Source organism: Chroicocephalus ridibundus, chromosome 3, assembly GCF_963924245.1.
Source record: "Chroicocephalus ridibundus chromosome 3, bChrRid1.1, whole genome shotgun sequence".
Classification (NCBI taxonomy): Eukaryota; Metazoa; Chordata; class Aves; order Charadriiformes; family Laridae; genus Chroicocephalus; species Chroicocephalus ridibundus.
This window is the reverse complement of record NC_086286.1, coordinates 67,632,706-67,659,299: the sequence shown is the minus strand read 5'-3', so window position 1 is coordinate 67,659,299 and position 26,594 is coordinate 67,632,706. Positions and strand designations below refer to the sequence as shown.

The window sequence follows — 26,594 nt, the reverse complement described above, 5'->3', positions numbered from 1 at the left end:
GATCCAGTGGGAAGATGATTTGATTAGGTTACGTAAATGGAAGAATAAATAAATTATTTTAAGGTATTACTGTTACAGCTGTATATGTCAGGAGCTTCTTGGAACAGTTACTTTCATTTACTTAATTTTCACTAAAGCTGATTAAAATGTTGTGGGGGTTTTGTCAAAAAAACATTGTAACTGAAAATTGGGTGCTGACTATTGGGCATTAATTTACCTGAACTTATCTGACTTCTTTGGCATATTTTCATTAAGAAGAAAAAAATAATGTCTGTAAACCAAAATTTTTAATTTAAATCTTGAGGAATTTATTTTGGAAATGCTACTGCAGTGTCTCCAGAGAATTGCCATTTGGATGTTTTATGTTATTGCTCACTTTCTTCACCTCCAGAACATACCTGCCTTCAGAACCAGTTATATCAGTGACTTCATGCTAAATATTTGTTAAGTGCTCTGCAGTATTAAGTTATAAAATAAAAATCAACATAGAGCTTGCAAAAATCAATCAATCTATTTCTCAAAGTTTTCAGCTGGTATTTTTGCAACCCAACCTGTCTTAATGTAAGATGTCGATCTTTTTCTTTAAAGCTGCTTTTGCCTATGGACTCCACAAGGGGGTGGGAAATCCTTTCTCACGGTTTAGGCTGTGACAGAAAAGATCAAAAGAAAAAAGAAAATAATAGTGAACTTAACTATTCTGACCGCAAGCAGGCACTGCAGATAATACCTTACAGTTGCTGAGTTGCAAACCATTAAGAACAGAAATATAGCAATTGTTTGAATAAAGATCACTGTCTTTGAAGACAGCTCTGAATGTTGCTGTTAGAGGCAAACATGTGAGGATTACCCGGCTGGGATGCCTTAAAGCATGTCTTGCTGTCCTGCGTATTCAAACTGGGATGTACCAGAGAGGAAGAGGACCATGGGGGTGCTCTCAGACTGAGGTGCCCACCTGGATGCGGCAGCTTGAACTCCCTCCTGAATCTGGGATTGGAAATATATCCTCCGAGGGCAATGTTAGAATCATTCACAGTAAAAAACATAAAAGAAGTCCCAACCCTTCTGGCTGCCGCCCTGAGGAAAAGAACACGGTCTGGATTTGATATAGACCAGAATTCATGCTAAAATGGTTCACTATGTTGTTTGGAAAAATAGATTAATGGGTGAGCATGTGTTTCAGAAAAAATAAAACAATTTACCATGATATTTAAGGAGATGAAGAAATTAACAGGTCTGCAGTGTTTGCATCTGAACATAAATGCTGTACCGCATTGAATTGAATGTGATGAATATGTTATAGCAAAACCCACAGCCACTCAGGTTCTGCTGTGTACCAGCAGATCACCTATGCTATGAGGACAGGCTGAGAGAGTTGGGGTTGTTCAGCCTGGAGAAGGCTCCGGGGAGACCTAGCAGCCTTCCAGCACCTAAAGGGGGCCTACAGGAAAGATGGGGAGGGATTCTTTACCAGGGATTGGAGCGATAGGATGAAGGGTAACGGTTTTAAACTGAAAGAGGGGAGATTTAGATGAGATACTAGGAAGAAATTCTTTCCTGTGAGGGTGGTGAGGCAGTGGAACAGATTGCCCAGGGAAGTTGTGGATGCCCCATCCCTGGAAGTGTTCAAGGCCAGGCTGGATGGGGCTTTGAGCAGCCTGGTCTAGTGGGAGGTGTCCCTGACCATGGCAGGGGGGCTGGAACTAGATGGTCTTTAAGATCCCTTCCAACCTGAACCATTCTATGATTCTATGTGGTCCACAAAAAAATCCCTTTTACTCTGATGCCCTAGGTTTTGTGCAAAGCAGTGCTTTTAACAGCAGATGGAATGGCATGTCAGTTCAGGAACGTTGAGGAACCAAACCCTATCATCTGACAGATAGGCAAGTCCCATTGGCCAGAAGAACTGCTGAAGAACACCTAGCTGCAGGCTGCAAGTTGTGTAGCAAGACTGACTAAGTAGATACTCCTTTAACATCCAAGGGCACACACTGGACATACAGAAGGACATGCCACACTGAAGCCTCAGAGATAGTTCAAAATTGTTCCCTGAAGATTTTCAGTCTGGAAGAAATGTTGTCTTTGTAGGAGATGTAATGTATTGGGCTGATTCTGAATGATATGGTGTAGGGGAGAACATTGTAGAGTGGGGCTGATGGTTGGACTCGATGATCCCAAGGGTCTTTTCCAACCTAAATGATTCTGTGATTCTATGATTTATACTATGTGTTAATGAAGTAATTCAATCATTACTTAAAATGTCTCCAATTGCATCATGTGTCACCAGCTCGACATTTAATATATAGAAGAATTTTCATAAATGCCTAAATGTGGACTTAGAGACTTAATTAGACACCTAACATTAACTTAACCCATTCTTGTGTAACTAGCAGAAGGGATTCAAACTCGCTCTGCAGAATAATTGAGTACAGTGGCAAATACTGCTCAGAGCAAACATTGTGAAGACACTTAAAAAGGATCTGTAGGTGCCTCCAAGTCTAGCATTATATCTAATTTTTTGTGGCCCATCATCTGACTCATGGTTTCACTGCTGGAAGTGTGTCAGGGACATTTAGCATTTGTTAGCTTTCAATTAAAACCCTTCAGGGATTAGTCTTAATACAAAGACAGATCTAATAGTGCTCAAGTTTCTCTGAAGAAGCCACACTGTGCTGCAGGCAGACATGACCTGGCACAGCTGGCCACGACACCATCTCTACTGCCTCCCCCATCACCTGGCATGGAGCTTCTCTCTTCCTGCCAGCACCGGCAGGCCGCGGGCTCTCCGTGTCACCCCCAAACACTGTGTAGCTACATTTCATGTAGCTCAGCTGCAAAAGGAGATGTGGAAAGTCCCTGACAGCATCCCAGATGGTACCCTGGCAAGTAAGGCGTCGTGTGAAATGTATGCAAGGTTGTCCTCTTCAACAGAGCTTCCAGAAACCTGGCCCTGAGGAAGAACACTGTAGGAGCAAAACCAGACTAAGATGAGTCTAGACAAACCTGAGGCGACAGCACAGGCTCTGAAAGTCAGGGCTGGGCTGTGCTAAAGAGATCCAGCTCTCTAGAGCTGGGCCATTGGCTGCGAGTAACTTGCTGCTCAGCTTTCTTGCTCAGCCTGAGCCCCGCTCCTGCTGCCCTCCTGTTTAATCCGGGGGTCTCCCTGGACACATATTGAGCAACAATATGGGACAATCTATTATCCAACTTCTAGGTGCCTAAAGTCTTTGTTGCATCCGGCCCTGCTCTGTCTGTTCAGCTAGTGGCAATCGCACGCAGGGAGAGTATTTGCATCAACCTAAAGGCCTTGGCTTTTATGTTTTTTATTATGAAAGTTTAGAACCTTACACACCACCCCAGACAAGTCTGTGACCTTCCGTCTCCTTGTTGTCTCAAGTGTTTCAGGGTTGGGGTGAAACTGTGATTCTCCAGATCCAAAATAGAACATGTTCATGTTATCACAGATAAAATAAAATGTTTTTAGCAAAGAAAATGAGCTACCACTGATATGCCATGATATAATAGATGTAATAAACAAAGAAGGGAATGAACATGTGGGTGGCTTTTTGGTAGTCAGACTTTAATAAGACTTTAATACACTGTATGCATACCGTGAAAGGTAAGTCAGAGGTATAATTCACAATAAAAAGACTGTGGTAGCTGTGTCCAGTACAACAGCTCAGCAAACCTTATTTTAAGGATGTAACTGTTGTGAACTCTGGCAGGGACTCTTACTGACTTCAGAGGGAGCTCGGCGTGGCAAGGACCTCAGTTAAAGCCTCCAGATCAGGGTTAAAGTTTGGTGGGGTGAATATAGGGTGGACTAACAGCAAGAATATTTTATAACATCTGGAGCGTGATGTCTAAACAAAGAAAGGACAAGCATATACCTGAGTGTGAGCAGTACTCTCGTTCCCAAGTACTCCTCCCCAAGTACGAGGCACACGGAGGATAAGGGCTGAAAACCTGATTCTGTTGTTTTCAGGGGAAATGATCGACTTGAAGCCAAAATTATGCTTAAATTCTATTTGCTTGGGAATAACAGAGACTCTATACATCTGCTAATGCCCAAGTCACAAAAGGGTGACAAAGACTGCCACCATATTAGTCTGGGATGTATTCAGATTATTGATGAACCTCAAGAAAGATTAGCTGCACACGTACAAGATTAGGTGAAATATTGAGTTTATGGACTGTAATTAAATACTTTCTGAAATTAAAAAGAACAACCAGTGCATTAAGATATTGTAGAAAGGCTTAAAATTCTGAAACACTATCAAGGCATTAAGAGTGAACACAAGAAGTAAATAAGTATCATATAAAATGAGTCTGATTTTATTAAAGAAATATTTGATGAGATAATTCTTCAGGACTGAGTCATATAATTCTTATTGCACATTTCAGGCTTTTACTGAACCATGAATATCCAGTAATTCACTGTTTCTTTTTCATTTCTAGAGCTACTGTCAATAGTAGAATCTGTAACTATGACTGATCTTCAGATAAAATTTTTGTTGTATGAAAATGTGGGTTAAATATTTTACCTTTTAAGATGTATTTAAAAGTTTTCCGAAACCATGGATAGAAAAAGCCATATATTAATGGATTGCAGAAAGAATTTAAATACCCAAGCCAGTTTAGAGCATCAAACAAAGGTAAAGGAGTAGAGAAATTTAAAAATGGATCAATTAAGACTGTGAACAAACAAGGAAACCAGCATATTAAGAAACCCAACATAACTATACTCAAAGTCTTGGCAGCTTTCCTATCTTTGTTCTTAGAATGCTCATTTTTCATATCACTTTTTGTGTGCCTGTGTGCCTGGCTCAACTCGCATGTGTGCCTTTGGGAGACTGTGAAAATTTTCACATAAATCCCCATCATAATACAAGCAGGAGCAAATAAACCAACTGTAAATAAAACAGCCCCCCACAGTTTGTTGAACACAATAGGGCACAAGCTTGAGCATTTAACCAACATCTCATAGCCCTCAATGCCGGAAGCATAAGCTTCTGAGAAAACCAGACCAAAAGCGAAAGCCGCAGGCACTGACCAGCACACGGCTACGATTTGTTTTATGGCTGCGATGGTCATGGTGCTGGCGTAATGCAGAGGGTGGCAGATTGCGTAAAACCGATCCACGGCAATGGAACAAAGGTGGAAAATGGAAGCTAAGCAGAGCATCAGGTCGAAACTGTAATGAACCTTGCAGAACGTCATCCCAAAATACCAGCAGTTCTCCACAGACCTCACCATGCTGTAGGGCATGATGGCAAAGCCCATCAGGAAATCTGTGCCGGCCATGGATAGGATGAGGAAATTGGTCGGAGAATGAAGCTGCTTGAAATACGAGATGGAGACAATTATGGCCAGATTCCCTAAGATGGTGAGAATGAAGGCTGCTGTAATGAGTAGATACATTACCCCTCGTACTCCTGGTGACCTAAAGCTCTCAGGACAGGATCTGTTTCCAAACTCAGAGCAATCAGTCAAATCCCTCGAGATATTCGGAGAAAGCATTATCAATCCTTTATTAGATTTTTCTCTTGGACATGAAGTTCCGCAGGCAGATTTAATTTTCACAAGTTTCCAAAAGCTTCCAAATCCTGATGTGAGAACACAAGATAAAGTAAGTCAAGAGAATGAATTAAATTACTGAGTGAAATGCAGTAATTCAGAGGCAAACTTTCTCTTGGCTTAAACAGGGACCAGCTGCAACCCATTGTTTTTCTGAAATGGAACATGAAATCTGATAACTGGAAGCTATTATAAAATTCATTGCAAATAGTATTTAAAACAAAGCAGATGAAAGTAAACTTAATTACCTCTTAAATTAACCAAATTACATGATACCATCAATTCCATCAATTTTATTCTGTGCATTGTATTGTACCTGCAACATTTTGTAAAATATGGTTCTTGTATTTGATATACATCATAATATTAGTAATTTTTATGTGGCGGAAGAAAAAGATGCATAGGCAAAGAAAACTCCTAAAGTTCATTTCTGTCTGTAAATACTGTGTATATTTGTCTCTTCAATCTTAGAATGCCGATCTTTTTCTATAGGAAAAATGTTACGCGAGCTCACACACCTCACCTTTCTTGGAGATCTCAGTTAATGAGCTATTCACCTAAACACTCATCTTAAGAGAGTCACAAATCAGCTGCCAAAGTCTCCTTTTCCAAATTATGTGTGATGCTAAACTCACCTGCTGTGGATTATGAAGTACTAGCAATGAACACATCTGATGGAAATCTGTTGCAAAATTGGTAAGATAAGAAATATTCCTTTCTTTCCCTACATATACGCTTGTTTTCTGTCATAATTCCACCAACTGAAAGGGAGGGGAGATAGGCTGTCTCTCGTCTCCTGTAATAGACTGTGGTCCAGCTGCAGTAGTTCTAAATTAATACACTTGTGAATATTTTCAAGGGTCAGGAAATTCCCTTCATATATCTGGGGAGAACCAGACGTATTTCTACCACCTCTTTCCCTGATCGCTTGTTTGGGGCTAAAGGCATATTTAGAAATAGAAGCAGAAAGAGATACTCCTCTCCACAGCAATTTAACCCACTTAAAAGGAACTTGGGAAGCACCTTGGTCCACTGACTTTTTCCAATAGGTATCACCCTGAAATGAAAATAATAAAGAAATAGGCCATCAAAAGATTAAAAAGATTGCTTGGAAGTTAGTTTTATAGGCTAACCCTACCTGCATCTGTTTTAGTAATACCACCAATAGATTCTTTAAGTAGGCTTTTTCCTGTTTTGTTTTTGTCCTGCAAAACTGCAGTGTCTGTAAAAGGCAGACCTCCCTTGTAACTTGGCTCAGATCAATGAAAGGTGGGAATTTATTTTTCTTTTGTGACATTACATTGAAGTCCCAGGAGATTTTGAGTTAAAAAAATATGTATAATTTAGACGTTTACATGGACAGGAGATAAACAAAGCCAAGTGTCTGCATTCCCAAGACTATTATTTTTGTGTGCTCTATTAATTCATTTACCCTCACGTATAGCTGAGCTATTTTGGTGACCCAAAGTAGATACAAGTCATATCAAAAAGAGTCTTTGAAAGGAGAGGGTAAAGGTGAAGAAAAGGTATTCTGGTTTTTATCTTTTTTAGTGGCCAATACATTCTAGCTTTCACATTTTTTAGTAATGACCATTTCTAATGAAACTTCAAAATGAAATATTTAATAACCTTGAAGAAGATTGCCATCTTGTAATTTAATGGGCTGAAACAGCACTTTCTGTCATGCTGGCTGTATATGCAGCTTTCACATAATGTACAGAAAATCTTCACCAGGCATTACACAAACAGATAAAAAGAAATGTTAATTTAGGTCAATCTACCATTGTTATTGGACTATCTATTATTTATACAAAAATAAAAGTAAGAAAAGTAGCATTTATTTTCTTAAAAAAAAAAAAAGACAAAATGAATTCATTATTAATGTGAATAAATTGAGTCCTGTGAGGTCAGAGGTGGATGGTCAGACTTAATGCTGAGCCTTATGCAGGTGTATTGAAAATGGATTACAAATCCAAGCAGGGACTAGATTTTTATTGAATGTGATATACACTATGTCATAAGAACAAAGCAGAAAATAAACAGGAAAAATAAGAACGCTTAAAGGATTCTACCTTTATGGCAGTTGCTCTAAAGACAAACAAGGGAATTTTCTGTTGGGAATGCAAATCTCTGGGATTATCTACAACAGAATCATTTACAGAATCCAAAAATAGTAAAATCTTGTTATTGTGTACAGCAGAAATGTGCTATCTTTGAGATCTGTCAGTATTTTTGAGACAGGCATGTCTAATAACTTTAAGTAATCAAGTGAGAGATATGCAAGCTTCACACAGGTGACCCTTTATTAAAAGAAGTTACTAAAACATAAATCCATGCAGAAATCTGTGCAGACACAATTATATTACATTTAAAACATAAATAAATCTGTGGGTAGAGGCTACAATTCAAAAAGCATTGCCTTCAGAAAGCAGTGTCCCGTGCACCTCACCATTGGCCCTCCTTCAGCATGGGACAGAAGACGGTGAAAGGGGGAACAGTTTGACACCTCGTGTCTCAGAAACGAAATGACTAAAAACTGATAACAAATGTATAGGAACTGAAACATTTATAAAATAAGCTGTTTAACAGAAAGGACCTTAGAAATTGTGTTTGAGAATTAGTCATATGAGGCACTGCTGTACTGCAAAGGCAGTGGGGAGAGAAAATTGTTGTAGTCATTATTTTCACTGCTAAAACAGTTCAGTTTTATTACAGCCTATGAATTTCCTTCATGTTATACCTCATCATTTCCATGTTGTTCTTAATTATTGGTTGGAGAGGACTATTTGGTTACTTGTTACTAACCGCTCTTATTCCTCTGGGCTGGCTTCAGTAAAGCAGAAATCACAGCAATACACAGCAAAGGACAAGCTCAATTTTTCTCAAAGAATTGTTTTCTCATGTTGGTAACTAAGAAAGTCCAAAGGTATAGGACACACTCTGTTATCAGTGATTGATGTATTTTTAACTGGCAGATATCTTTTAGTTAGTATGCAGTCACTATTCAGTGTTTAAGCAGATTGATTTTTCCTGTATCTATGGGAAATAAGTCTTATTCTAGGAGTGGGTTGTGGAGTTCCCACTAAGTTACCTGTGGATCCAGTCTCTTAGCAAATGAATTTGTTTTACAAAGGCTATTGCATGGTCATCACATAGAAACATTTTCAGCTACCTACGCAGTCAGTTGGATTTAAAGTGGCAGCACGAAGGTGAAAAGATCTTATTAAAAAACCTACAAAGTAGGAAATTAAATTTAGTTGGAAAAATCTAGTTATGCAAGACTATGTGGCATTATGCAAGACAGTAAATATTGTGGGAATTAAATTTCGTAGAATCACAGAATCACAGAATGGTTGAGGTTGGAAGGGTACACTTTGCTCCATCATCCAGATCAAAAATGAAGATGTGGAACCGGATTGGACCCAGTATTAACCCCTGGGGTACACCGCTAGTTGCTGGCCTACAGCTGGACTTTGTGCCAATGATCACCACCCTCTGGGCCTGGCCGTTCAGCCAGTTTTCAATCCACTTCACTGTCTGGTCATCCACCCCATACTTCATTACCTTCTCTATGAAGATCTTATGGGAGACAGTGTTGAAAGCCCTGCTGATGTCTAGGTTGACAATAACCACTGCTCTCCCCTAGTCATTTCATCATAGAAGTTTATAAAATCTAGGCTATGTCTAATGGAAACAGACTAGTCAAAATGTGCTTACAGATAGGCATAGTTGTCTTCTGAATTATGTCTTCAGATGCAGTAGGGTAGAACTAGTGTTGTAGATAACTAAGATGATCAGAAAAACTACAGAAGTAAGACTTTTGGTAGAACGCTAAGCATCTTATGTTTGAATGTATCTAGTATTTTCTTCCTTGTTGAATGGCTATTAATGCATTATAGAGGACAGAGAGTGCACAGTGTGCACAACCTAGATGAGTTAATGATTTAAGGAAAGTCATACACTTTGCAATGTTTACACAGTTTGAGAGCCTGAATTTTCTGTTTGAACACTGCACTAATGTATTTTTTTTTATCTACATGTTTAAAATACTCCATTTTGGAGCAAAGTTTTCCTTGTGAGGCTTATAGAAGGGTCCTGCTTGGAGAGTTGGTGCTCCTCCTCTTCCCCCGTCCTGCTGCATCTGGTGACTGAGGGGCAGATGGGAGGCTTGGCCGCAGGTGGGACCACCGTGCATGAGGCCATAGCAGGTGACAGCCCACAGGTTGCAGCACTGTGTTACAACCACCAAAACACGAGCTACAGGCAGAGGGGACAGGCTCAGGTCCGTGACTCTGAAATTTACTGTCAGTTTCGTACAAAGCATGAGAGGAAGGTGACATTGCAAAACGTGCTCACTGGTGGCAAAATGAACAGACATAGGTTTACTGGTGAAACAGATCCTTTCATCATGCTGGAGTAATTGCTTGGCTCAAGTTTTCAGGGAAGTTAAAACATATGAAATCACCCACTGGAGACTCATTTGTTTTGAAAAAGGTAGCCGTCTGGGAAGTGTTTAATAAGGTCACTAATTAAATGTGTTGATAAGGAACTTAACAATACCCTTTGCACTTCATTTACATGATGACACTTTGAGATTGCCATCAGGTAGATTTTGCTTCACCTGACCTAGCTCATAATCTGATTGGACAACAGCATGAGGCATTTTTCTTGTGGTCTCCTAATTTATCAAAACCTGGGGTTCAAATAGAGACCCTGTGGCCTCATTAACACACCTCATTTGTACATCTCCTTCACAGCAAGAAATAACTTTGTGCTGCCTGTGATTATAGCTGATGAGAGAAAGTAACCTGGGATTTGATTAAAGTTGCTCTGCCAGAGAAGGCACTCTGTAAACAGAAGGCAAGGAGGCTCTTTGGGGAAGTGCCACCCTTAGGTAATAGGACACCAGAGGAAAAAAGTTACTTCTAAACTTTCTCAGCTGGGCCACACACAAAGCTAACTTATACTTGTAGGTTATTAAGAACAAGGAGAACTGCCTTCTAGGTGTGGATGAAGGTCACCAGCAGTCTGCGTGTGGAAGTCCCTTCTTACTTCAGCAGAGAATAACTGTTGGTGACATCTTGGCTAGACTTGCTTGCAGGACAGTTCTTGGTTTACATACTGAAAATTTCTTCTTGTACTATTTTCATTTACACTAAATAGATTGTGGTGATCTTGTGCAGCCACAATGCTGGGAGGCCCTCTCTGCTGGTTTTGTCTGGGATAGGGTTAGTTTTCTTCGTAGTAGTTTGTATAGCACTATGTTCTGGATTTGCGATGAAAACTCTTCATAACACAACTATGTTTTATCTCTTGCTGAGCAACGCCTCAAGGCCTTCTGTGGGAGTAGGCTGGGGGTGCCTCTTGTGCAAAGAGGTTGGGAGGGGGCAGAGTTGGGACAGCTGACCCCAACCGACCAAAGGGATACCCCACACCATATAATGCCATGCTCAGCAATAAAACCTTGAGGGAAGAAGGAGGACATTCAGAGTTCATCTTCCCAAGTAACTATTATGCATGGTGGAGCCCTGTTTTCCTGGAAATGCCTGAAGATCTGCTTGCAGGTGGGAAATAGTGATGAATTCCTTAATTTGCTCTGCTTGTGCACACAGCTTTGCTTTACCTATCAAACTGTCTTTATCTCAACCCACAAGTTTTCTCGATTTTACCCTTTCAATTCTCCCACAATCCCACCAGGGGAGTGAGCAAGGGGCTGCGTGGGGCTGAGTTGCTTACTGGGGTTAGACCACGACACCCTCCAGACTTCTGCGCAGCATGCATGGAATGGCTGAGACTCCTCTAAGTCAAGGTCTCCCCTATCTGCCCTGCCTGGCAGCTCACTCACAATAACCTGCTGGCTGTTGACAATTTTTGACTTGCTTCCCTCCTGACGTGCTCCAGGGCAGGACATAAGGAACTGCATGTGTGCCTCTGGGACTTCACAAGCCACTGTCCCACCACCGTCTCCCAGCTGCAGCTATTCAGGCAAATCTCCAGTAGTAGCTCCACAGATCGCTGCCTAGACCCAAAATCTCATTTCAGGGCTCTTGCTAGTTAAGAGTTGGTCCTGAGAAGACATCTAACTGCTAGTTCTAGAAAACTGGCCTTTGACACATGCATTCTTGGAGTCCCAGGGTCATCTCAACTTTTCCACGGTGTAGGATTTACCTATACTGAGTGATCCTTATCTCAGCTACCTAAAAAAATCTATCTAAAAGCATCAAAGCATCCATTCTAGTGACTGAAAGATCCCTCTTAGTCGTAAGAAAAAGAACATCTGCAGGAACAATTCATCTTACCTAAAAATGGATAAGCTGGTGCGATAAAACACCCCACAAAGGTGACTGTTTTTCTACAGTGAGTTTAAAGAGAGCTACTAACACTAGAGCAGATGTGGTGCCTAACTTTTAGATGTCTAAATTTAGGTTAGATAGCTATCAGTCTTCAGGAGCGTGGGTCTGGTTTTTATGGTTTTAAGTGGATTAGCTTTGCACTAGGGTCTAGGCACAGATTGCAGAGGCGTGTGCTCTATTTAGACTAGAGGGTATCCTGCAAGCAAGCTGGCATCATATTCACTCACAGGCTCCTCCTGCAACCAGAAAAGATGCCAGAACAATTTATGAAGAGAGACTGACCAGCTGTGAACTCTGGTACAGCTGAAATTCTGGAAATACAGTAATGCTTCCATATTTTCAGGCAGACAGGCAGTAGATGAGGGGAAGGAAATAACTTCTCCATTGACTTCCTGAAGGGACTATGTTAATATGCACTGAACTTACCAAATATACTTAAAAAGCCTCAGATGGCAAAATTCCTCATAGGGAAAGATCACTTTCCCATTCAATCTATAATGCTACCAGAAGAAAGGCGTTATTACCTGGCAGCACTGAAACTGCTATTTCAAGAGAGATCAAGATGTCCAAGTGATCATGCAGTTCATTACAGAAGGTAACACTGAGCATAAGAAAATTAACTACATCAGGCCAGTCTCACTGGGGATGAAAGAAGAGGGGAATTACCCATTAAGTTACCAGAAAGATAGATTTTTTTTATCTTAACTTGCTTTATTTCTGTGAGATAAAGTATTAAAGTACTCATATTGTCACTCACAAGGAACATCGTCCACAGCGCAGGTGCTGATGTCGTGTTTTGTTCATTTTTATGTCACTTTGGAAAGTGCAAACTTACAAGATGGCAATGAAACAGTAAAAAAGACAATTTCAGATGCTGATATTTTTCTCTGCTGAAATGTTGCATCATTCAACTTTTATGCTTTACTGCATAGGGTTTGCTTCGGTGCTCTACAAAACACAGAAAAGAAAGCCAAGGTACACATACTGCGTCACTTAAACAAGCAACATAAATGGAGGACATAATTTGCTGCTAAGCATAGCTCTCCAGTACAGAGTCATCAGTTTCTCTCCATAGTCTCTTCTCAGGTACTAATCCTTTACTGTCCATCTCCAGGACTAGTCCTTCATGGTCCAACCAGATATCACAGGATCAGGTATTATTTCCTTCTGCTTGGCGATATGTTGACTCTAGAAAAGTCAGGTCATACATTAAAAAAAACCACCGTCTGTGGGTCTTTGTCAGCTGGTGATCATGTGCTAGTTTTTGACTTACTTGCCAGTCCTTCGTTCTCCCATCTGGGTGTCCTGAGAAGCTGCCCACAGATGTAACCTTGACAGTCTGCTCACCCAGGTGCCAGCACCCCAAGCCATCCCTATAGGCCTTCTTCTGCCACTTCTGGTGCTTCCACATCCACCCGGCCCCATTCACCCTCCATTCAGGCCACTATAGCATTTCTTCACAGTTCTCTATATGCTTTCCTCACCAGCTGTCACAGCGTTGCCATCAGACAAAATAACAACATGTCCAAGCTAAAGAAAAAGTTCTGTAAGATGCAAATTGGCAAATATTTTACATCAAAACATTCGTTAGACAAGCATAATTTTTTGTCCTTGTCAGGTTCAATGTTGCTTTTCACTATTGCTTGTCATTCCAGACATTGTGTTTTCCTTGTCTTTGATCCTGTAAAACATGCTTTTGATCTCATGAAGCAGAAAAGCATTTAAGTGACAAACTTGTAAGTGACAAGCACTAGCTGAAATAGAAACAGAAAGAGTAGCACGACTTTTTTCTGACCCATCTTCCCTCCTTGGAGCGTGCTGGTATGGCTGGTTATGTGCCTGTTTTGACCTCTGCACATGTACTGAAGGAGAGGGACAAAACTTAAAAGCTTTGGATTATTACTCAAAGATGTCTAGGAATTCAAAAGGAAAGGCTTTCCTGCTCTTTCTAGAGGACAATAAATAAACACTAATATTTTAATATGAACACATGTTGTTCAATAAATTCATCTGTTGTATCAGAATAATTTCTTAATTATTAAGAGCAGGGATATAATCTGCTCTAAGTTTTTTGTAAACTTAAGTCTTGCTCTCCCGTGCATTGCATGCAAATAGCTATAACCCAAACACCACATACAATTCCCAATCTGGAATGAAAGAAGATGTAAAGCACAATAGTGGCTTATATGCTTGAACCAGATTTGGTAAATGAGTAAACAAATAGGTGTTTCCTTCATTTTCAACTCTTACATCTGGGACTTCAGCCTCCAGACAAAAATTGAAAGCCATGAATCCAAACATTTAAAGCAAGTTACTCTAAAAACAAATGAGTCCTGGATGAGTCCTGTTGAAAAACTTTTCCAAACAGAATCATCTTTAATGCCCTGCGAAACCACATGTAAAAAAACGCATAAACAATCGGGTTAAATGTAGAATTTAAATAACCAAACCAAACCAAAGCATCAATGAGAATAGGGGGTATCACATAATTCATAAATGGATTGGTTGCTGTAAAGAAGAAGAATGGACTCCAGCAAATGAGAAACACTCCTATTATTATGCCTAATGTCCTGGCAGCTTTCCTTTCTCTGCGTAATGAAATGTGGTGCTTCATTTCAAATTGCTTCTTTTTTTGGCTAATTGCGTCAATGGATCTTGCCTGACTCTTGGCTACAGAGTATATTTTCCTATAGATGTACAACATAACAAATCCAGGGATGTAAAAAGAGACTATGGAGGCCACAACACCTGAAGTTTCACTAAAAAAGACAAAGCATCCTCCTGCACAGTGGACATTATTATAAATCTCTTCTGCCCCTCGCAAGTTTAGGTCTAGAAAGATCATCCCAAAAGCAAAAGCAGCAGGGACTGTCCAACTTACAAATATCATGACTAGGATAACAAAAGTATTTATCTTTGATTTGTATCTTAGAGGGTCACACACAGCATAGTAGCGGTCGATGGATAAGAAGGAAAGATGGAAGATGGAAGCTGTGCTCAGCATAATGTCCGTGCTCGTGTGGATCTTGCAGAAGAACTCCCCAAAGTACCAGCAGTGCTCTACAGAGCGCACCATGCTGCAAGGCATGATGAGGAATCCCAGCAAAAAGTCTACTGTAGCCACAGAAAGTATCAGGAAATTGGTAGGTGTATGGAGCTGCTTGAAATGTGATATTGAGATGATAACTGTCAAGTTTCCTACCACTGTGGCCAGAATAATGCAAACCATGAAGATATACATGGAAACACGGATACTGTTTGACCAGCTGCTCCGTATGCAAGAGCCGTTTACGGATTCACAGCACAGTTGCATCCTTACTGAGGTCTCAAATCCACATAGGTATGCAGCACAGGTACTGTTTTTCCTATTGCTGAGATACATTTACGACTGGTTTTGTCCTTTCTATACAGGGAGAGCTGCAGGGAGGAAAATAAAAAAAAGATAGTTGTAAACACCTTCATTTATTTGGATGTGTAAGAGATTCACATTTCATTACTTATGAAGGATGAAACTGTTTTGCAATTATACTTTTAACAGAATGACACCTTTATCATTAGACTTCCCTTGAAATGGGAATCTCATTTGATGAAATAAACTGTACAATAGCAGTGGCTCCCAAAGGTGTGCACAGGACAATATCTTGTGTAGTGGTCAGACGAGAAGTCCTTTTCATTATTTTCTGCTTAAACAGTCCTACTCTTCTTCATCAAAATTTTGGAGTCCTGTATCTCCACTTTGCTCTGGAAAATCAGCAATTTTAGATCCTGAAGCTCCCTCAACTTACTCTTTTGATACATAAGTCTAAGATCTACAAGTTTAAAACAGAAGGCTAAAGTTGAGGAGCCCACGCTCAACTTCTCCTCCAGCCCTGTCCTGACAGCGACAACTGAACCCTCTATGCAGCCTGGCAAAACCAAAGAGTTCCCACAGGCCCTCAGTTTTTAGGCAGATGGCACTGCCTGAAGAGGAGAAAAGAGGAGAAAAAACTTTTCTGACCTTCTGCTGCCAAAATATAATGTAAGAGCCCAACTAATGTGAAGCATTAGCTGCTGTATAAGCAAATGTCTTTTCTGTCTGGCTCTTGTTTATTTCAGTGCTAGTAGTTTTGCATTGTTTTGTATATTTATTATGTTAATACTGGTTTTATCCAAGGCACAAACATGAAGGGAAGCATTTTCTGAACATTGGTTTAGCCTACAACTGATGTCACAAATCCTGGCTGTCCTCTCTTGTATGCAGTAGCACATCCCTTTTGCGAGTCTCTCTACAAAGACGTTTCATGAAAGTACTTAAGCACTTAGCAGTCTATATTCATTCTTAAAGATCTGGTTTTCCTTTAATTAACAGAAAAATAGTATTGTTGTGAAAAATAAAGAACATTAGCATGTGATATTCACTAGCATTATCGTTCTGGTATAGCGTGGTTGTTTAAGTCAGAAGAATACTGACACGGCAATTTAGCCAGTACTAATTTAATCCATTTGCTTCAGGATTTTGCGACCTCTGATTATTCCGGATAGAACACAACAGAATAATTAATTTTTTCCTATGTTGAAACCAATGTTATTACAAGCACACCATGTGATTAGAAGCTGAATGGAAGCTGAATATAGATGATAAACTATAGCTTGCAAAACCCTGGAAGCTACAGGTTTATAACTAACAGCTTGCATTTACAGAGTGAATTTCCAGGCAGTGGCACCCAAGTGCCAGGGAGAAGGTGCATCCAGAGGCACTCTCTGGAGCACAGGACACAATCTGAGTACATTTAGTTACTGTTTGGGGTGCCTCTTGCTTCCCCCTTTTTCTACCTACTAAGGTTTAACTCTATCTCTGCTCTTTCCACCTCACTTTAACTATCACTTCATATATATCAATTTTGGTCAGTCTCTTCACGTTTCTTTTCCTGCCCAGCATTCCTTCTTTTGATGTATTTACACCCAGATAGAAGGAGGGCAGCCAGATGGATCTTTATTAACTCAAATCTTCACTTTTCACAGCAGAAAGAATTAAATACTGATTTAACTGTATATACTAGAAATAATTATAAAAGCTTTAAGCTCATTCAGGTTATAAAGGTGTCACATAGATTTCAACCTTCATTTGTTTTATATGTAAATAAATTAAAAAATATGGTAAAATAGGCTATGAAGCCAATCAAAAAGAATTAAGATGCTATCTCTAGTTTTATATTTAAAAGATGAACAACTTCCCTATTGTTCTCTCACAGAGAAATTGTTTAGCTTAAAGAAATATGATCTCCCCTGGAAACAGTTCTTCTTTAAAAAGTCTTATTTTCAGGAGATTGTGGTTTTCGTTAAACAGAAAGAAGAAACTCCAACCAAAATATTGAGCAACCTGAGATCAAGTGTGTGGCTTTGCATGAAATGGAAACAAAATAAATCAAAACTCATGGGGCCAACTGCCCAAATAAGCTAAACACTGAAGAAGTTTTCAACAAGAAAGCAGAACACTTCTCCACCATAATTAATTACAAAGTTCAATAAAATGGAAATACGGAGAAGCATCCTTTTAAAAACATATCTTCCTACCTTTCTCCCCTCACACTGAGCTGAAGTCTTCTCTTGGTGCTCATTTGTTTTCTGCTCATTGAGTGGCACCGCTTCCTTTTAAAGACCATCTCAAGAGACAGCTGAGCCTCTTCACTATTGTAACGGTTCTGGGTGACACAAATTTTGAGAGAACAGGCACTTAATCCACAGCCAGAGCAGCTTCCAGAAGCCCCCGGCACATTGCTGGAGGATGTTGGGTGCAATGAAGAGCGTTCTTGGCCCCTTGCTCAGGAACAGCTGCTAATTGAATAGTAGCTCAAACTGTTTATTTTGTCACCCACTTAAGAACAAAATCATGTCTGTAACGGTCATATTTATTTAACGGGCCTTATTTATAGGTAAATTGAACACATTTGAAGTGCGTTTACTTGTTTTATTAAATGTTGTGGTCACATTGTGAGCAGCCCAGGATTATCTAGATGCAGAACAAAAGCCACCATGTAGTCTTCCTTCCATAAGCTTCTAAAATACGTAGCAAAATACGTATTTTACGTAGCAAAATACGTAAGTATAGGTAGGTTACAGCAGCACGTAAGATTTCCCTGAAAAGGTATATTGTGTACAGATTACCAGTCTAGTTCTGATTACTCTACTGAACAAACAGGTTTAATCTAACAGTTTAATCAGTTAACAGCTATTTGCAAGGTACCACTACTAAAAAGGTGTTTAAAATAAACACCTATTATTGGCTGTACTGGAGTCACAGATGAGGAGAATCAATTTTTTGCTCCACAAAAGACCATGCAGCCTTTTAAAACAGTGATACTGCTTAGCATAAAAGACAATGTTACTGTGGTGACTATCAGCTAAAGCCCAGTTATGCGGGGTGCCTCAGTGACATAGGCAACAGGGTAGATTAAGATACTATTTCTTGCAAACTATGTTGCATGACCTGGGTTAGCTGCTTCGTTATGTGCACAAAAATCAAAATGAATGCAAGCAACTCACTTTTATTTTTCTTGAGGCTGCACTTATAGAGGGACTGCGGTGTTGCAACACAAGCTTCTCCTTGCTGTGGGAAGAGAGTTTGCCAAGTAAAAAAACTGCAGAAACAACCATGAGGCTGAGTGAGAAACTAGTTGAGAGAGTCACAGAATCACAGAATCTTCAGAGTTGGAAGGGACCTCTAGAGATCATCTAGTCCAACTCCCCTGCTAGAGCAGGATTGCCTAGAGCACATCCCTCAGGGCTGCATCCAGGCGGGTCTTGAAAATCTCCAGAGAAGGGGACTCCACAACCTCCCTGGGCAGCCTGTGCCAGTGCTCTGTCACCCTCACTGTAAAGAAGTTTTTCCGTGTATTTGAACAGAACTTCCTATGTTCTAGCTTGTGCCCATTGCCCCTTGTCCTGTCACTGGGAACCGTTGAAAAGAGTCTGGCACCATCCTCCTTCAACCTTACAAGTACCCTTTAGGTACTTGTAAACATTAATCAGGTCCCCCCTCAACCTTCTCTTCTCCAGGCTAAAGAGTCCCAGCTCAAGAGGATAAAGCGAGGAGAGGGCAAGTTGCTCAGAGTTGGGGAAATGTTAAAGAGACGTTAGGCACCCAAATACTGGTCTCTGAGAGAGGTCTTCACCCTTTTGAGATTCATAGCTGTGGGCCTTCCTTGGAGCCAGGCACTTCGCTTTGAGGAGTGAAAGTTTATGCCTTGATAATTGCCATCTTGACATATATATTTTATAGTAAGGTAAAATTTAGGTGAGCATGTCCATGTTGCCTTACTCTATACAAAACTCGTATCTATAAAGAAGTCTGGCGGCCAGCTCATTATGGGGAGTTAGTGGAAGGACATCTGTGCACACACACACTGCTCTCCTGCTGCGCCTCTCCGTCGAGTGATGCGGTGGCCAGAACTCAAGGGGACAATCCAGAAGGGCAGCTCTGCTTGAAGCGTTCGTTTCAGAAGCAGCTATCTGCCAGCAGGCAGCCAAACCCTTGGGGGAACCTCTGGGTCTGGGGAGACCTCCCACTGCCACGGCCAGCTCTGCTGGGCTGCAGGAGGGCAGGCAGCTCCCGGAGTCCAAGTTTTCGCACTGCCTCCCTTCACCACCAGATTTTGAGTCCGGTCAGGGAGCGTTTCCCTCCAGTTTCTGACTTGCAATAAAATGCAAGAACAGCTTGGCATTCTTCCTCTCATGCGTGACTTTTCTCCAGGAGGCAACCTGCTTCTTTTTAGACCCACTGAGGATTTTGGAAAGGTTAGGAGTCCTCAGGGAGATGAAATAAAATGAAGAGGAAGATTCAAAACCCGATGATGCAAAACGATATGTTGTAGGGTTATTATATTTATCAGATGGCTGTACAACAGTCGTATCTTTCCTGCCTGCACTGTGCCTGCACTGTGCACTTAGCACTGCAATATGCTGGCCGGGGGGGGAAGTTCAAATAACCAATCTGAAAGCAGACAGTTTGAGCCCAGGTCCCTGGGGCAGGCCACGTCTGCTCTCTAGCTGACTACCGGCAAGGCCTATATACTTTAAAATAATTAAATGCATTTAATCAAAAAGAAAAAAATGCAGAGAAAGGCACCCGGTGACACTAAAGGTGAGTTTTGTCCCTGATACCAGCATGTCTGGGCTCTCGCCTCCATGTTACCTCTAAAGAAGAGACTTATCTGTGGAGCCGGCCAGCCTTCCTGCTCCTACCAAATTCCTCTTGGGACCAAGGGCTGCAAAACACGTGCCACATACTTTGCAAAGCAGAGGGGAGAGAGTGGGCTGGGGCCAGGGGTGAGCGTGACTCCCCGTGGCGGGGACAGCACCGGGGCTGGGTCCAGCAGGTGCCTTTGGCAGCACCATGGCCACAGGAGGCTGCCCGGGGCCAGAGCCGCTGGAGGGCCACGGGGGGGCTACTGAGCACACAGCAGGATGTCTCTGCATAGGCTGTTTTTGGAGGTGCCCTTCGTTCTTCTACCGAAGACCAACGCACAGGCATAGCACTTCACACTCATTATTTCTGAATAGGCCAGCTTGTACCGCAGGACCCATACAGCTTGGAAAGGAATGATCCACAGACCTAGAGGTTGCTGAGAGTACAGGAAGGGTGCTATTTACTGGTACATTTACTGAAAAGAATGTAAAGTGGCAGCTTATAAGATATCAAGATACTTAAGTAATTAAGCAGGCCAAATTGTCAACTGATTTAGAGCAACAAGGAACGCTTTGGTAAGAGGCTTTCATGCTGTTGGCGCCGGTTCTTCAAACAGGCATTTGCTTGCGGCTTGGTGGTGATGTGGATCATGAAAATATTCTCAAACTTGCTATTTATAATATGAAAGAGAAATATGTCAAGCTCTATTTTTGGGAAACCTCAGAGCACTTATAAATAGTCAGTGGTCCACAGTCTTTTGAGTCTGTAATATAGTAAAGCAGTTATACATCAAAATGCAAAGTAAAAACTTGTCTACAAAATTGTTGCTGTGGCTTTTTTTATTTTCTGCAAAATTTATATTTCTCTAATAATTAGTTTACAGATTTTTGGAAAAAAACAAGAAAAAGAGATGTTGTCACACTGTCTAGCATACCTTGGGTCACCTATACTTCCTGTCTGTTTGTTTTTAAAAGAGAAAAGAATTAAAATGGAAAAAGGCAGAGAAGCAAATGGAAATAGCACTTTTGCCAGACACCAAACCCATTTGGACAATGTGTTAAAAACGATTCTGTCCTTCTTAGGCAGGACTGTGAAAGGGACACTGGAAATAGGAAGGAACAGAATGGGAATGAGAACTTGGGAATGAGAACTGTTACCATGAAAAAAAATTAAAAGGCAGGACAGCATTGATTTCTACTGTGATTCTTTCAGCTTGCATTTCAAGAGTACAGTTTGGTCATTTGGCAGAAAATATCATTTTACAGTATCCATTAAAGAGAGGAAAGTTTCTCATTTTCATATGGTTCATTTTAAAAACTGGTTCTCTACAAGGGAAACTATGAATTTAAAACTACTGGAGGCTCTAAGGTGGCCCCATGGTTGGAGAGAAATTTTGAAAGCATATCACTCTACTCACCATTTATGCAGTCCTCAGGAAAAAAAGCACAGCATTACAAAAAATTACCTGCTTAAATTTACATTCATATGTTTGAAATCTGAGGGGAAGACGCACAAGTTCCCAATGAGTTATTAGTTCAAAATAAATATTTCATTCTATGGGTTAAATGAGAAGATGTGCCAGCCACTACTCTGAATGCTGTTGCTGCAAACCTGGCATAATTCCACTGAAGACAATCTGAAATCAGCCTAGATTATACTAGAGGAATTTAAAGAACAGATGAGGTGATTGACCTCTAGATCTTTCCCCATGGCTTATATTCTTACTTTTCAGTGGAAACCAGCACTTTTCCTTGGCAAGTAGAAATAGCTGTTTATACAGAGTAATGCGATGTTTGTGCTCTTTCTCAAAGTGTAGTGCTCAGGATCAGGACTATAAATCCAAATACTAAGATAAATGCAAATCTCCGAAATGCACAGAGGAATAAGAGATTCCAAGAAAATTATGTTTTTACAGCAAAGGAAAACATGTCCATCCAAAGCCAAGAAACTATCTCTGCATGGCGGGGAGAGGGATAGGGGGGTCTACGTGTTTGATAGCCCTGCTAAGTAATGCCAAAATGCAGCCCAGGCAGTGCGGCAGGTCCTCAGTGTTCCCATGCATCCATCAATCCCACGGGAGTGAATTTAGGACTCTGGCTGTTTTTTTGTAGGTTTTAGGCAGCCTCCAAACACCATCTCTAACATGAAGGCGAATGCGGAGAAGGAAGGCGGTGAGCAGTAAGCAGGTACAATCCCAGCTTCATCATTCTGCATCCTCATGGCTTTGGAATAACTTCACAGAAAGTAAAGAGCCTTACTCTGAACCCATAGCTGCACCTGAAAAGAGTTTTGCCCCCTAACTATGCTTCTTTTTCAGCTATTGGGAATGAAAAACTTTAAATTGTCTTCCCAGCCACCACCAAAACCTCATTGCTGTTGGTGCTAGTGCTGTTTGCTACAGAAAGAACGCAGTGATCCATGCTATTATCCTCAGTGCTAGCCATAAAAGATTCATCTTTGAAGCAAAATAGTTTCCCAGACCAGCATATTAGCAGCTCACCGTGTTTCAGAGTGCGTGACACGGAGACGGTACCTGCTCAGGAGTTATTTCCTCATCACGAACCGGTGCAGCCTGTGGATGCAGCGCGATAGTGACAACCCACATGAATCCCACAGCTGAGCGGCTGCACGCTCGGTCTGACTCTGGTTTACAGCCTGCTGGAAAAATCTCATCAGCTGCATGACGTAAATATTAAATATTCAGAAAAGATAAGCAGATAATAAATCTATTCTGACATAAGCCACTAGCGTCTGCAAAGATGAATCCATTTGAATTGAGTTATAAACCAAGCTCATGGAAAGAAACACAAAATAAAGACAAATGTTTATTATAGTCAAAGTACAGATGAAGCTAACAGCACTGAACTATTTCTCACCCTCCTTCCAATTTTGTGTAACTTTGCCAAGCCTTAGCAATTTCAGTAATCTTTAAAAGTTTTATTTGTCTACCCCATACTGGATATTTAAAAAAAAATTCTGACCACAATACTTCAGCAGTGTCTGAGAACAAGACCAATTAAAAATATATTGTTTCCTCCTAATTAAAAAATTGTCTTTTATTTATGGTGCTCTGGTGCTTATATGCTTTGTAGCAGGGACTTAAGGGATGTTGACTGCCTGTTTGTGTATCTTTTACCATACCAGAGGAACTATACGTAAATATGGCCAAATTACAAATCAGAAGTGCCCAAACTGCAACTTGTTGCTTTTTAAAGCACAGCTCATTGACCAGCACCCTCATCTTCAAATCGTAAGAGTTTTAGTATCGCTGTGGAAACCGAGGAGGAGAGTCCTTCCAGAAAGAAGGAATCCCAGGGAGGAAAACTGACCCACTTTGGGTCGGTTTGTATGCATCAGCTGGTGGGCTGTGCTGGTGGAGAGCCAGCCTTCCAGCTCCTGCTCCCCTGAGGTTCCTCTGAGCCCTGAGCAGGACCTGCTCTGTGGGCCGTTTTTAAGGGGGATGACCTGCCGGTGCCATCCTTTGCCTCCACAGTTGTTTACTGCTGCAAGAAGCATCAGTGCTGTGCATGAGCATCTCTGGCATCATGGCACTGCAGGAACAGCAACTCAACTAGCACAGAAACTACCAGTGTTAGAGGCTGTGCCCCTTCATGCCCACCATCCGCTGCCCAGTCTCGGGAAGAAATCCCTGGGCAACATGATTTTTCAACAGAAGAGCTTCATTTATCTTCTCAGTAGCTGCTGTATGTCCTTTGAATATGCTTTTTGGACCACCAAAGAGGGGCATAAGTGTGCACTGGAGTAATTTAGAATTCAATTTATTATATATTATCAAGTCCCTGCTTGCTAGCCATCTCCTGCACAATACCTGGGAGACTGAAAGGGAACATCTGTTTGCAGCAATAGGAGTTTTAGCCATTCGAATGTACCTCTGCCACTCTATCAGCCTGCATAACTTTTTGCTCATGCACGTGACAGTTAGTGAAAAGAAAGTAAATCTCTCTCTCTTTTCTTCTCCCCCTCCCCTTTGCCCTCCTCTGTAGTCCATTTTCTTCTTATCTGCAATTGTTGCCGCTTCTTCCTCCTGTGCATTGCGAGCCCTGTTGTCCCAGCTGCCCACGTGGGCTAATGCCCTAAAAGGACCCCCTTGTACAGATCCCTTTCCTCCTTTCCCTCTTTTCTAACACGCCGTGTATGTATCTGTTACCACATGTTATTAGGTGGGTCATTTCATAACACAGGTTTTGAAGCTTTGACTGAACACGTGCTCCTCATTTTCCAGGTGCATGCCAGGACTTGGTTTTTACAGGTAGTCAGCACTTGTAGCTAAAGTCAGTGACAATCACATTTTGACAATATACACAGTACTTTTGTAATATGAATTATTCTGGCATGTCAAGTTAGCCGCCTGAATTACTGTGAACTGTAAAGATCAGTTCCTTTGCTCTTCATCCCCTCATCTACATTATAGGATAAAAATTATTCCTAGCTTTATGGAAGTGCTGTGATTGCAAATGTTTGTAAGACCTCAAGATGTTATCTAATGATGAGCCTTGGCAAATCAAGGAGGGGTACGGGTCTCATCCTTAGTGATAGAAGAGCAATGATCCATAAGAAAAGACTAAGCAGAAAACAACTGGCACTGTAAGACTCCCTTGGCAAAACACAAGAGTGGTTACATTAAGTGTTGCATGACCCTCAAATTAGAGAGTTTCCATGCCTGCTTTTTGTTTAGTCTAACGCTGAACTTGGAAGAATCCCTGCAAACAGAAGCTAACGTTAACATGAATAAACAATCTAAAATCCCTCGTGTAACATTAAAGATAGGCTCAGAAAGACTTCAACAAAATGACTGTTTAAACCTCTTGCTAGGTAATGATTATTGATCAAACCTGAGCTTTTTTTTTATAGCTCTGGTCCTTATACATACAGCCATCTGATACTCTTGAGGTATAAATAAGTGACATCTGTTATGAGAGGCATCACACCCGTGTTTTTACCCACACCTGCCAAAGCTTTCTGTCTTTCAGCCTAGCTACCAGGAAGTACATCATTGACCATTAATAGCCGTGTTTAACAGCTTCCTCTTCCCTTTTATAGCTCAGTGTAAGATAGATTTGGTTTCTACTGAGGAAGCATAATGCTTTTTTCAAACAATAAGTTTGATTGAATGAATTATAATGTGCTTTCACAATTTAGTTTTGTTAGCTATTACGACCAACTCAGTGTAAGACCATCTCTGCAAAAACTGGAGAAGACAACTACTAACTGAGTAGGGGATGGGAAGAAAACAAAGGTTTGAACTTGGAGAAGTTCATGGAGAACGGTCTCCTGTGGGAGGGACCTCACACTGGAGCAGGAGAAGAGCGTGAGGAGTCCTCCCCCTGGAGAGGAAGGAACAGCAGAGATGTTTGATGCACTGACCACAACCCCCATTCCCCATCCCCCTGCACTGCTTGGCAGGAAAGAGAGAAAATAGCGAGTAACGTTAAGCCCAGGAAAAAGGGAGGGGTGGGGGGAAGGTGTTTTTAAGATTTGGTTTTATTTCTCATTGTCCTACTCTGATTTGATTGGTAATAAATTAAACTAATTTACCCAATCAAGTCTGTTTTGCCCGTGATAGTAATTGTTGAGTGATCTCTCCCTGTCCTTATCTTGACTCACAAGCCTTTCTTTATATTTTCTCTCCCCTGTGTAGCTGAGGAGGGGAGTGATAGAGCTGCTTTGGTGGGCACCTGGCGTCCAGCCAGGGTCAAACCACCACATACTTTCACAGGTGGAGGCCCCAAGTGCTTCTGCTAATTCTCAATTATTTTCTAATCTGAAAGAGAAATTAACATATTGTTGTCAATATGCTAAGTTTCTGTTTCACCGAGACCGATCATTTCTAGCTACGTCTGATCCACAGGTGGACAACACTGGGTAATACTGTTATGCTGATCTGTGGCTTCAGCAGGAGGTGCTGTTTGTCTATGGTGTTGAGAGGATGATTTTTAGAAGGTATACTGGAATTATTTCTTTGTTGGGCTCCATGACACCTCATAGCCCATCACAAGCCACTGAGAAGCATTCCTGTATTCCCTGTGGGAAGCCTGTGTTAAGGAGTTAGGTCTCCTGGGAAGATAACTAGATTTTAAAATGAATGTTTTCTCTTCATTCGAGGGTAGAGTTTATGCCACATTCTGCTCCCTTGCCACTATTCAGGCTGTGATAATTGGACATAAAAAACTCTCACATCTTGCTTGCTGGCATTTCTGAAGTATGGAGTAGTTCCCAGATGCATGCAGAGCTGACTGTCTGAGGCTGTCAGAGTTGGAAATGGGTAAGATACAATTGATATTGCTAGCTAAGTAGCTTATAGGATATCAGAAAAGGACGCTCGGACCCTATCTGTTAGGGATGCAGAAGTCCAGGATTCTTTGAAAATGACAGTAAAACAAAATTTGAAGAATGGTTGGCCTGTAGTTTTTAAGATTTGCTGCACAGCTTTCCTCTCCCTGAGAGGGTGACAAGGGTGCTATACAATGGACCTCTGGGGAGTT

The 26,594-nt window shown here is 41.1% G+C and overlaps 2 protein-coding genes across 2 annotated transcripts; both read right to left on the bottom strand.

Annotated features, from left to right (window-relative positions):
* Window positions 1–4,482: 4,482 nt before the first annotated feature.
* TAAR2 (trace amine associated receptor 2) lies at window positions 4,483–5,517 on the bottom strand. The gene has a single exon (XM_063331064.1). It carries the CDS (start codon window positions 5,515–5,517, stop codon window positions 4,483–4,485), a length of 1,035 nt encoding a protein of 344 aa, XP_063187134.1.
* An 8,721-nt stretch (window positions 5,518–14,238) lies between these two features.
* On the bottom strand, window positions 14,239–15,309 carry TAAR1 (trace amine associated receptor 1). The gene has a single exon (XM_063331063.1). The coding sequence runs from the start codon at window positions 15,307–15,309 to the stop codon at window positions 14,239–14,241; it is 1,071 nt and encodes a 356-aa protein (XP_063187133.1).
* Between the last annotated feature and the right edge of the window lie 11,285 nt (window positions 15,310–26,594).

Excerpts from the sequence above, each read along its gene's own strand:
- TAAR1 (XM_063331063.1), bottom strand. The coding sequence starts at position 15,309 with ATGTATCTCAGCAATAGGAAAAACAGTACCTGTGCTGCATACCTATGT.
- TAAR2 (XM_063331064.1), bottom strand. The coding sequence starts at position 5,517 with ATGCTTTCTCCGAATATCTCGAGGGATTTGACTGATTGCTCTGAGTTT.